At 38.2% G+C, this 13,535-nt stretch overlaps 1 protein-coding gene across 3 annotated transcripts in view; it reads right to left on the minus strand.

Moving 5' to 3' along the window:
• The window catches only part of AFF2 (AF4/FMR2 family, member 2), a 491,308-nt gene that overhangs the window by 331,979 nt on the left and 145,794 nt on the right, over positions 1-13,535 (minus strand). For 2 of the 3 annotated variants that reach the window (XM_012665266.1, XM_012665264.1), the window contains exon 2: positions 4,891-5,011. In XM_012665266.1, the coding sequence (XP_012520720.1) occupies positions 4,891-5,011 (121 nt within the window). Of the gene's footprint in view, positions 1-4,878; positions 5,012-13,535 lie in introns of all 3 variants that reach the window. The other variant, XM_012665265.1, reaches the window with a different exon arrangement.

The following is a 13,535-nucleotide window of genomic DNA, read 5'->3' on the forward strand; positions in this document are numbered from 1 at the left end:
TGTACCATAGTGATTCTCTTTAATAAAAGTAGCAAAGTAATTTTTTTTGAAGTTCATTTTTTCTTTTATTTTATTGTGACTAATGTATGTGATTTAGTAACTCTTTTTTTCTAATTCTAATATTTTTATAGTTATTCTCCCTAAGCTGTAAGTTGCTATTTCTTCCTTTACTCTAATTATAATAATGATAACTTGAATTTGTATAGTACCTTACAGATTTCAAAGAAAGGGTTCCTGGGTTGTTTCATTGGATCCTTACAACAACCATGTGAATCAGCAGAGTAGCTCTGGCCTCCATCTGGCCTCTACTTGCCCCAACATAAATGACCTTGGTAAACCTCTCTGCACCTCAGTTTCCTCATTCTTGTTGAGCTATGATGAGCTATAAAATGTTACTATTATTATAATTAATTATTATAATTCACTTCAGAAAGGAGGAAACTATGAGTCAGAGAAATGATGTTTCTTCCTCATAGTCATCCAGCAGGTAAGCTTATCAAGGCTTCTGACTTCCAGTCAGAGGATAAACAACTTCTTATTACAGATAACAAATCATACAGAACTGGGTGCAAGGTCTAGATTCACCATGTACAAGGGTATGAAGTTGCACAGAAGCTGCTTCACTTCTCTGAGTTAAAATTCCTCATGGGAAACATGGGGAAAATGTGTACTCCAGTTGTAAGGACTACACGAGCACATACATAAAGCCCTAGCACAGTGCTTGGCACACAGTAGGCACTTGGTACATGCCAGTCCCTCGCCAATCTTTCCACACTAACCAAAACCTGTCAAATGAGTCATATTTTCAGGCACATTTGAAGACATCTTTCTCAACAGCATAACACAAACCCATATTTGAAAGTCATAACGTTATAGCCCCACAGAGAAGTTCCCCATCACCAACCAAATGTGGGGGTAGTAACATTATTTTCACTCTGGCACTGGTAGAAGTGAAGAAAAGTAGGGAAAGAAATCAGCCAGGAACATGAGAGATTACCATTTCTCTTTCTTCCAAGAAAGGGTAGTAGGTCCTAGGGAGCAGTCTTCGCACTGGCTAGTTTATGAATCACTGATACTGTTGGACAGGTGATTGAGCCATGTTTTAGGCTTCAGGGTAGCAAGAAGTTTCCTGAAAGTCCTGATCCACTACTACAAACTTTTAATTTTAATTTGATAACTATTCCCACTACAACCCTAGGGTAAAGTTTTGATCTGTCCTTGTTTCTACTAGCGAACCATGAACCAGCTTTAGTATTTCCATTGCCACTGTCATGTCCAGATATTCCAAAGGTGTGCACCCCAGTCTTGGTCTGGGGAGCCTTTGGAGGTACATATCAGTTCTAGAATCATAATAGGGAGGAAAGGAGTAGCATCCTCCTCAGTGCTCTCTCAAGGAACGTTGAATGTGGACACAGCACAAGATTACAACTGATCATCAAAGAAAGAGCAAAAGAAAAAGAATTACTAGGTCACCAACCTTTAGCATTATTCCTTTCCTTCATAATAGTTTTCACTCAAGAACAAAGGCTCTTCCCTGTCAACAGGCACAAAGGCAACAATCTACTAATCACACAACAGGCCTGGCCCTGCACTTGACTAAATGTCCCCACCTTTGTCTCTACCTGATGTACCCTTGCAGTATCAAAACAGATGGCTTTTGAAAACTTTTGACAATGTTGATAACAGGTTTTTTCAACTGCCTACTCAAAAATACACTGCTAACATCTAAAAATAAATATGCATCTATATGGTATGCCTTGTGAAGAGATGGAATTTAACTTAAAGGTACAAGACCATTAATTCACCATGACTTAAAATTATAAAGGGAATACTCAGGAGCTGAGGCAGGAGGATGGCTTGAGTCCATGAGTTTGAGGCTGCGGTGAGTTATGATTGCTCCACTGCACTCCAGCCTAGGCAACAGAGCCAGATGCAGTTTCTTAAAAGAAAAGAAAAGAAAAGAAAAGAAAAGAAAAGAAAAGAAAAGAAAAGAAAAGAAAAGAACTATGAAGGGAAAATAAATCAAAGATTCTTCACCTCATAATAGTATTGAGGATGGGGCAGTTATAGAATTTTAAGAATAAACCCTTTGAGTAAAGCTCACTTTTCTAACCCATCCAAAGATAAGATGTAAAACTTATTTGGTTATGCCTCTTTCACTCTGAGAAGGGACAAGACACCTACCATTCTTTGACCTCTCTTCTATTTATGCAGGCCATGACTTCTTGCTCTTCTCCCAATCTTTCTTCCACTCTCCTGCTTTGTTCTCATTCTAGTGTTCTGTCCCCACCTTCACCTTCCTCGCCATGGCTCATGACTCCTCACCTGCTGTCCCTGCTCTCCATTTTGTTTTTTTTTGTTTGTTTGTTTGTTTTTTAATTTCCTCTAGGACCTTGGTTCACTCAGCATCACCTCTCTTCCATATCTTCCACTTTCTTTTTCTCCATTGATGTTGGTTCCTTCCCACCAATCTCTAAACATGCTCACATTTCTCTCATCTAAAAGAACCGCTTTCCTTCATATAGTTCCTCTCTTCACTTTCAAAAACTTATCCTTCTTCCTCCCTTCCTCCATGCAAAACCTCTCTGCAAGATCAAGTCTACAATTGATTGCCTCTCTTTCTTTACTTATAACCACTTCCCCTTTATTCTCTAACTCCGGGCAGTTTGACTTCCCACAATGACCACCACCATCAACAAATAAAACAACTCTCCCTAAGGTAACCAATTACCGCCTAAATGCCAAATCCAACAGCCACTTTACAGTCTCTATCTCTCTTGACCTTTCTGAGGCACATAATTAGCTAATCCTTCCTTCATAAAATCCTTTGTACCCTTGGTTTCTATTAAATGTTTCTTTCCTTGTTCTCTTCCTACCTCTCCAATGATTCCTTTTAATTTCTTTCCTGGCCTCTGCTTTCACCACCTCTTTTACCCCTTAAATGTTGCTACTCCCCGGAATTCTCTCTTTGTCCATCTGCTTACCCCATAATCTAACTCAGTGACCACGGTGGTTCTCACTGCTTCCACTGCCACCTACATGACAATAGCAGCTAAATCTCTCTTTTGACCACTCTCAAGAGCTCCAGATTCTATATATCCAACGCCTACTGGACACCTCTCCTTTGATATCACACTGGCATCTTAAACCCAACATGCTCAAAACTGAATTATTTTTTTTCTACGAGCACCAACTCTGTTTTCCTCCTAAACAGCTTGTTAATGATACAACCATCCTCTCAAGTCAAAAACTTGGGAATCATTCATTCCCATCCCAACCTCCCCTCCATCCAAGTAGACACTGAGTCCCATCATTTCACTTACTCTACCTTAAATCCTTCCTGTCATAATCTCCCCTTATCAACTACAATAGCTTCTGTATCTTCCTCTATTTTCCTCTTCCTCCATTCCATTGCCCAATATCATCTTTCTAAACTGTGTATCTGTCCTGGCCATGTCCTGACTTAAAAACTTGTCATGATTTCTTATCATGTACAGAATTGTATTCTAACCCGTTGGAATGAGTTTGAATACAAAGTCTTCACTGATCTCTCTCTACCATTCACCATGCAGTCATACCATCACTCACTCATGATGATCTCTGACACTGGACCAGGAATTCCTTGACAGGCAGGGACTATGTTTTCTTTCCTTTTGTACTTCCCTTTTTTAGTCTAAGACAGTGACTGGCACATACTGGGTCTTTGATAAATGTTTGTTAAACTAATAATATATCTAAATACACACATGCAAAGGTAGTATAAAATTAAATTGGTCGAGATAGGAGAAATGCTTTTTTATGGATTATACTGTTATTGACAGATTGAAAACCAGTAGATTAGGTGACCTAAGTAAGTCTCTTTGTCAGCCTTACCAAACTTGGAACGTACTCAGGTGGCTCAATCAAGAACTGCTTACTGACGGCAAGACTCCAGTCTCACTAGTTACGGAAAAGTAGTATTTGGGCTTATGCTGTCCTCCTTAAGTACTTTCCTTTTCCAAAAGTCACTGTCCCTTAAATGGTGCTCTTCTAAACTCATAACTCTTAATCATTTTCTCTGTTGTTTTATTTCTTACATCATTTTTGTTTCATTACAGAAAATTACACTGCTACTAAATTTCAATAAAAATCAACCAGCTGCCAGCAATTCAATAAGATTCTTCCATCATAATCTCTTCATAGTTGCCCCTAATCTCCACCCCAAATAGAAAGTTCAGAAGCAGTTATGGTAAAATCAATATTTGTAGACATAGCAGTTTGATTGTTATTGGAGCTACACACTAGCAGAATACCACTACAAAATCAAGCTAGCTACACTACCCCCTCCACCCCCATCCCTGCTGAGGCAATCTCCTAACCCATGATTATTAACCACCAGGAAAAACAATTGGCTTTTTCCTTAATTCTAGAACAGTAATTTTCAAAGAGCACTCAAACCACTGAACAATTGCTAACAACCTAAAATGGAAAAGGAAAGCAGTCTCCTTGAAATGGATGGCACTGATTGGGAAGAGAAATAGACATATCCATTGACATTCTGATGAAGTCTTCAGGGGCTGCCTATTGACAATCAAAGCAGTGAAAAGCCTCAAGGGGGCATTCCTTGCTTTAAGAATTATGCACAGTAAGGAGCTCCTTGGAGACAGGAAGACTCTCAAGTCTCTCTCAAATCTTACTGTGCCCCACAAAGAAGATGGAATTTGTCTCTGAAGACTGCCTCAGAAACTGCAATTGCCTCAAATATAGTGTATGTATATATTTCACTTGTAAGAGATATTCTCCTAGAAATGACTTGGGAGCTTTAACATAAATTAAATGTTGATTAGTGAGTTCAAAAATGTAACAAGCAACCATTTCCCAGAAAGATAAATTACATACATATTCAGCTACCTTGTAGGGCTCCCCAAAAAGATCAAAGCCTGAAGAAAAGAGATCGTCTTCTTGCTGGACTTCTTGATTCCTCCGCTCCCATTCCCTTTTTTTAAGTGCACTACGGTCTTGTTCATAGTGACTGATATGAAAAGGAAAAGACAAAAGGAGAAAAGGATTAATTAGTCATGTAAGTCATTTAATCTTCCTTGTAATCAATAAGAAAAATACGAATGTCAACTTACTCCTGAGTTGACACTGCCTAGAGAGCACAGAGTACTTTTTTAAAAAAACTCTTGTTGGGTTTAAGATCTGACCAGCTCTTCATAATAAAGAAGAAAAAAGAAACTTGTTTATTATAAATTATATTCATGACCATGCAAGTATGACAGAATCCTTTTCCCTTGTACTGTTTCATTATTATAAGCAATTACATGCTCCCCCAAAGTCAGTCCACTGCGCAGAAAGGTACTGAATTAAAGTTACATTGTTTTGCCAACTGCCTAGGACTCAGAATCCACAGATGTCACAAAGTCCTAAGAGAAAGGAATTATCAAAGTATGGAGCTGCAGATAAACTGGAATTCTTTCCTGAGCCAGAGTTAGCCTGTTTTAATGGAATCACAGTAGAATTTAAGTACATTTTTGGAAGTCCACACATACTAAGAAATCATTTTAATGACCTACACTCCTTTTGTTTGGTTGTTGTTGCTTTGGTCTTTCCACACTTCTTCTTTTTTCTTTTTTGAGTTGGGATCTGGCTCTGTTGCCTAGGTTGGAGTGCAGTGGTATGATCATAGCTCATTTCAGCCTTGGTTGGATTCCTGGGTTCAAGTAATCCTCCTGCTTCAGCCTCCCCAGTAGCTGGGACTACAGGAGCAAACCATCATGCCCTGCAGACTTCCCATACTTTTCTTCAAAGGTAAATGGAAGCTTTTTTGGGAAACTCTTCACAAAGAAAGAGGTCTGGCTTTAATAACAAACTACTAACTAATGATGAAAAAAAGGAGGTGCTAAAAAGCCTTTAATGATCTTAATGCACAAATTATTTATCAAGACTAAATAACTCTGTGACTCTAATAACATTTCAGTCTTTGATTTTCCCACTGGAGAATCAAAAGCTTCCAGACAACATTTAAGATATATTCTGTGCCTTTAGGTTTTATAGAATGAAACACTTCCTTATTAAGAAAACAATTATTTTCTTCATCATGCAAGATGGTGAAAATTTAACCATAATCTGTAAGTCTTGTTGTAGTGTATTTTATTTTGTTTATCGGGCTTTTCCTCTGCTTTTGATGTTAACCTTACTCAAAGTTAGTACTTATACACTGGGCAAATTTAAATTATATAAATGTACATAAAATGCCTAGCAGGTACTGTATAAATGTTGGTTTCCTTCCCTTTGTCAACATTACCATATTAAGACTTAATTAGATAATTGACATGCAAATGAACATAATAACTAAAGGAATTATAAGAGATATACTGATACAAAAATACAGTGGATAGGTTCTGAATTCATCCCAAGCTTTAATGCCTATCATTGGTAGGCTAGTTTGCTCATGAGTAGTACAACTTTAATTTACAAAATAAGAGCCTAGAGCATGAACTATCCGTGCAGCTTAACTAGATGTTGATATACATGGAGTGTATGATGCCACTATACTTAATCATCCACCTTTCTCCACAGGAATCTTTGAACTGTCAAATTCAAAGTGAGTTTGATAGCCTCATCTTCTGGATAAACAACATTCATTTCTCCATTTTAAAAGAGTGGCAACATTTATAGGATGTTTAAATGCACATTATACTTTCATAGTACAAACAATGCCAGAAACAGAAGAGCTCACTGAACCACTCATGAGTATGTTTAGCAAATGTTATCACTGTCTGGGGAAAGCAAAGAAAACCTTAAAGAGCCCTACCCCACATCTAGGCCCTGTCTGGTCAAGAAAGATGTCAAGTGCAGACACTGGAAGCCAGCCTATCATTTATAGTCTCAGATACCCTCTGCAGGTATTACATTTTTCTAGTACCATCTTTCATTTCCATTCACAAGCTGAGACCAGAACCCCAAACAGTTGTCGAGTGTCCTCATGTCTTCATGTTGGAGGCTGACGTGGAATCAACCGGGCACAGTAACATTTTCAGTCCAGTAAATGTGGATCTCAAGACTACTTCAACATCACGTATCAGCTGTCTGTAATCCAAACCCATCAATTTGTCCAAATGTAAGAAAGATCAGGTGTCAGGGGTGGGGTGGAGTAATAAGTTAAAGCAATATAGGGGGTGGGTATTTGTTGCAAAAGTCAATTTCTTTGCTTTTCATAGCAGATGATACTCTACACACGAACAAGAACCAAAGTCTCCTTCTTCTGAGTAATGCGAACAAGATGACAGTTTTCTAGCTATCTGTTCATTTTGTGCACCTGACAGCTCAGAATGACAGGCCCATAGATCATATTTAATTCTTCCATGAAGAGAACTGAAGTGCTTTGGTCTCTTGGCTTTGCAAACTACCTTCTTTCTCCTCTGAGGGAAAGATATAATTAAAACCCTGAAGGAAAAAAAAAAAAAAAGAAGGAGAAGAAAAGGAAACGTGCTTCAACATGCATGACAACCCTTCAAGCGGCCAGCAGTAAGGGCACTTTGCATCAGTTCATTAACTACAAAATTCCAGACGCAAATTTGAATAGCAGATTGAGTGTGCACGTGGGTGTTATCTGTTGCAAGCAAAACTGCCTGCTGCATTTTTTAACACATCCAACAAAGAACAGTTAATTCTCATATCTCTGGCGAGAATGAATTTAATCTCCACAGAGTTCCACTGCTCTTGGAAGGCAACCAAATATCTGCAACTTTTTCCTTTCTCGCTCAGCATGGCATTGTATTGAAAAGCATCATACAGTGAGGTCTAATGAGGAATGAACTACATGGTAATGAGGCTTTCAGTTTATAACGTCACCAATTTCTGACTGAAACCAACATCACTAATTTGAAGCACCAGCTAATTAAAACCACAGCTATGTATTTAGCCTCTTGTTATACCTACTGCAGTTTATAATTATGAGGACCTCTTTATCTACTCAATTAAAGTTCTTATGATTCAGGCAGGTTATGTTTGAACCTGTGAGCCCTGCAGAGGCCGTAGGAAAGCATATGTCTGTCCCCTGATAATTTGATATATTTTTACACTCCTCGGAATTGTTTTCCAAAGGAAAAGGGGCTCCATAGCCTGTAAAGAAATGCTCAAGACAGAAACCTGAATTAATCATCAAATTATTGGTCTGAACAATCCAAGCTTATTCACAGTGATGAGGACAGGATGAATTAGTCCCATCAGCATGAAAACCCATCAAAGAAAGCTCAGGGACTGACCACGCTTAGCAAGGTAGGATGATTTTCCGACTCTTTTCTCCTGAGTATAATGAAATTTGTCACACTACGATGATATAAAAAACACTGACCACTCAAAACCAAGTTTACTATGAATTAACCAAAAGCCTCTACTTTCTCTCTCTATAGCCTACCTCTTTGGAATCCCTATTTCACTGACTTTTGCACTAGCTCTGCAGTCCCCATTCCCCAGGCCACAGCCTGGTACTGGTCAGTGGCCTGTTAGGAACCAGGCCATGCATCACTGCCTAAGCTCCCGTTCCCCATTCCCCGACCCCCCTGCTCCTCCACACTAGCCCGTGGAAAAATTATCTTCCATGAAACTTAGGAACACCGCCGCACAGCAGGGAGTGAGTGGTGGCCAGCTAGGAAAGCTTCATTTGTAGTTACAGTTTGTTCCCCATCTCTCGCATCACTGCCTGAGCTACCATTCCTCCCAGTCTGTGGAAAAACTGTCTTCCATGAAACTAGTCCCTGGTGCCAAAAAAGTTGGGGACTATTGTACTAGCCAATAGGAAAAGGCCAAAGAGAAGAACAAATCCTATTTAACTACTCCGTTAATCACTCTGATGCACAGAGTGATGGTGAGAAACTTCTCTCCATATGAGATTTTTATATTAGCTGTAATTTCACCCACCTGTGTGCTTCCCCAGCCTGATAACAGAGAAACTGCCCTCATTTAGAAAGGAGGAAACTAAGGCCCTCCTAAAATGACGGGAGCTGTGTCAAGCCCTTGTCAACCTAGTGGCAAAGGAAGATTTGAACCTCTGTCTCTTCCATCTTCAAATTCAAGTAAATTCTCTTTGTCTTCTCCTTCTCTCACTCTCCTAGCCTTGTCTTTAAATCTAATCTTATACACAGGTAACTCTCATTTTGTTCATTAGAAGCCTCAGGTACATTCATGGGACAATAAAACCCAGGACACATGTAGATTCCCTGAGATCCAGAGAGTTCAATTATGCCGTCTTCATTAGCTCACAGTGGTAGCTCAATCAGGCTGACAATGCAGGCTAGTCTTTGAGAACAGGGATTGTTAAAGCAGAAAGAGAGTTTAGTAATCATCTAGTTGTGATGCCCTCATTTTACAGATGAGGAAATTGAACTAAAAAAAAGGTAATGGGCCTCACAGCAGGTTTGTTGTCCTAGTACCCATGCTTCATCTCTTCTGTCTCCCATGTTTCCATCACACTCCAGAATAAATATGAGCCTCATATGCACTCCATTGGTGAACTTTCCTTAGGATTGCATTTTATTAGAAATTGCCAGTAGGGAAAAACTTTAGGAATTTAATTTGGATTCAAGTATAGAAAAACCATTAGTTTCCTTATATCAAAAAGTACAGACCCTAAAGAGATTGTAAAAAATTAACTGCATCTGTGGGGAAGAGGCTGGGGGAGGGAGGGTAAAAACTAGTTTAAGTCCATTTGGTTTGTATATTTCATGAAGCTTAATAATTATCGTTTACCTAATTTGGTTCTTTTACAAAGCTACTTGGGGAAACATTTTTAAAAATGATATTTTAAATGAAAAATTTGTTTAAAAATATTGCTGATACATGATATGCTGTAGTAACAATGTACAAGAAGGTAAACAACTCAGCGTCACTTGTTTTCTAGTCCAACTCCATTAAAAAGCTCTATTTTGGCTAATATCTTTGTAAAAGCATGAAAATACATATTTAATTCATGCAAGGAACAAACATAAGCTATCACTCACTTATTGTGGTTCTCCTGAGTGAATTTCTGCCTTCTATAAAATTTGTAGTCATTTATCTCAATCCTTATTACATGTTCCAGAGTTCCAAGAGGTACTTTTTCAAGATCTAGTCCTATTATGAATTTGACACTGATCTAATCTGTACATGGCTTCTGTTTGTTAAAAAAAATCTCTGCTATCCAATACTTTTGAACTCAATTCCGAGTTATATACTTATTTTCTCTGCTAATGTCCGTAATGACCTAAATGTAAAGTACTAAATTCAAAACTCAAAACAGCTAAAAACAACCCATAATTATTTCACACATAGAGGGAAAAAACATGAGAACTTTGCATCTGGAGATGTGTAACATAGCGTAAGAGGCAACCTGGCCTTGGAAAGGAATTTCCAAAATCAATGGAACCTCCTAAGTCATATTTAGATGGTAAGACTCACCAAGAACTCTGCATACTACTCCCCCTTGAGTAAATGGACTATCTCCCCACAAACATTGACTGTCATAAAAAATAGTCAAGATGGGAATGAAAAGGACAGAAACACACAAGATTTTAACTCCAAACAGCTGCCCATCTGGCTATTCCAATTTCTTTTCTCTTAGGAAAATGGGCCAGTACTTGTTCTTATGGTTCCCTTAAATCTGTGCTTTTTAAAATGATATAGACACCAATATTTACATAATATTGTATTCCTGGTAGAAGCAGCATTTCGGTGCAGGAGCACCTTGGGGATACCTCATTTCCTTCACTTCTGAAAGTGGAAGCAATGATTCAGCTAATCCAGGAAGCCTGTCTAACCAGCATTCATTGAGGTCAGGCAGACCCTTCAAGAGCCACGCCTCCTGCCTTGTTTCAGTCTTCCCTGCTCCCCTTCTCTTCTAGTCCTTGCTTTTTATTATAATAGCCTTATTGAGATATAATTCACATATCATACAATTTCACCCTGTTAAAGCATACAAGTCTATGGTTTTTAGTATATTAAGAATCTTGAAACCATCATCATGATACAATTTTAGAATATTTTTATCAACCCAAAAAGAAGCCCTGTACCCTTTCTGCATCATCCTCCTGCCTTGCAATCCTCCTATCCAGCCCAGCCCAAGGCAACCACTAATTTACTTTCTCTCAGAATGAATTTGCCTATTCTAGATACTGCATATATGTGGAATCATATAACATGTGGTCTTTTGTGCCTGGCTTCTTTCACTGAGCATAATGTTTCCAAGGCATATCTACACTGTAGCATGGATTCGTACTTCAATTCTTTCTTTCCTTTTCTTTTCTTTTCTTTTCTTTTCTTTTTTAAAATTTCAGAACATTATGTGGGTACAAACATTTTGGTTACATATATTGCCTTTGCATCGCCCGAGCCAGAGCCACAAGCATGTCCATCCCCCAGAGAGTGAGCTCCGCACCCATTAGTTATGAATTTACCCATCCCCTTCTCCCCACTCCCACCTGCCCAGCACCCAGTGAATATTACTTCCATGTGTGCACGTAAGTGTTGATCAGTTAGTACCAGTTTGATGGCGAGTACATGTGGTGCTTGTTTTTCCAGTCTTGTAATACTTCATGTCAAAGAGAAGGCTCTAGCTCCAACCAGGATAATGCAAGAGTTGCTAGTTCATCATGTTTTTTATGGTTGAGTAGTACTCCATGGTATACATATATCACATTTTATTAATCCACTCATGTATTGATGAGTGTTTGGGTTGTTTCCACATCTTTGCAATTGTAAATTCTGCTGCAATAAACATTCGAGTGCAGATGGCTTTATTGTAAAATGTCTTTTTTTTTTCCGTTGGGTAGATGGCTAGTAGTGGGATTGCTGGATCAAATGGTATTTCTATTTTTAGTTCTTTGAGGTATTCTCCATATTACTTTCCATAGAGGTTGTACTAATTTGCAGTCCCACCAGCAGAGTAAAAGAGTTCCTATCTCTCTGCATCCACACCAACATTTGTTGTTTGGGAACTTTTTGATAAAAGCCATTCTCACTGGAGTCAAGTGATATCTCATTGTGGTTTTGATTTGCATTTCCCTGATGATTAGAGATGTTGAGCAATTTTTTATGTGTTTCCTGGCCATTATTCTGTCTTCTTTTGAAAAGTTTCTGTTCATGTCCTTTGCCCAATTTTTAATGGGGTTGTTTGATTTTTTTCTTGTTAATTTTCTTAAGTTCTATATAGATTCTAGTTATCAGCCCTTTATTGAATGTGTAGCATGCGACTATTTTCTCCCATTCTGTAGGTCGTCTGTATGCTCTCATGATAGTTTCCTTGGCTGTGCAGAAGCTTTTTAATTTGATCATGTCCCATTTATTTATTTTTGTTGCTGTTGTGATTGCTTTGGGGGTTTTCTTCATTAATTCTTTGCCTAGGATGAAGTCTATAAAAGTTTTCCCAACATTTTCTTCTAGAATTTTTATGGTTTCGTGTCTTAGGTTTAAGTCTGTTATCCATCATGAGTTGATTTTTGTGAGAGGTGAGCGTGTGGGTCCGATTTCAATCTTCTGCATGTGCCTATCCAATTTTCCCAGCACCATTCACTGAATAGGGATTCTTTTCCCCAGTGTATATTTTTGTCTGTTTTGTCAAAGATTAGATGACAATATGAGGATGGTTTTATATCTGGGTTCTCGGTCCTGTTCCAAAGGTCTATATCTCTGTTCTTGTGCCAGTACCATGCTGTTTTAGTTACCATACCCTTGTAGTACAGCTTGAAGTCTGGTCGACTGATGCCTCCCAATTTGCTCTTTTTGCTTAAGATTGCTTTGGCTATACGGTGTCTTCTATGGTTCCATACGAAGCACAGAATTACTTTTTTTTAGATCTGTGAAAAATGATGTTGGTATTTTGATAGGGATTGCATTGATTCTGTAGATCACTTTAGGGTAGTATAGACATTTTAACAATATTGATTTTGCCAATCCATGAGCATGTTAGGGTTTTCCATCTGTTTACATCTTCTGCAATTTCTTTTCTCAGTGTTTCATAGTTCTCCCTACATAGGTCTGTCACCTCCTTAGTTAAATATATTCCTAAATATTCAAAAATCAAATCAATGACACACCTTTCACAATAGCTTCAAGGACAATTAAATATTTAGGAATATATTTAACTTCATTTCTTTTTATAGCTGAATAATATTCTACTCTGTGGGTATCCTTGGTCCTATGATATACTGTACTCACTAGGAGGACACAATCTTGTTCGTTTATAATGATTTAATTGGGATTCTCTATGTCTCCGTATAGATTATTCACTCATTAAGGTCAGATGTTTTCAAGTCACTTACTACATCCTACAGGTGAACACAAAGGACCTTCCTGTACGTAAATAAGCAATGTCCAACACAGATGTCATGAGGAAAATGTAGTTTTTCATTTTTTTTTTAAGTGTCTGGCTTAGGCTTTGTACAAAATTATTTTGACTGGCCTATCAAACTCCCAAGATGATGTTGTAATCTCTCTAACAAATACCAAATACTCAAGTTGCAAAGATAATTTACTACATGTAGGAAAGGTAAAAGCCTAGTAATAACCTAACCTGACAC

The sequence above is a fragment of the Propithecus coquereli genome, unplaced genomic scaffold (assembly GCF_000956105.1).
Source record: "Propithecus coquereli isolate 6110/MARCELLA unplaced genomic scaffold, Pcoq_1.0 Scaffold99, whole genome shotgun sequence".
Classification (NCBI taxonomy): Eukaryota; Metazoa; Chordata; class Mammalia; order Primates; family Indriidae; genus Propithecus; species Propithecus coquereli.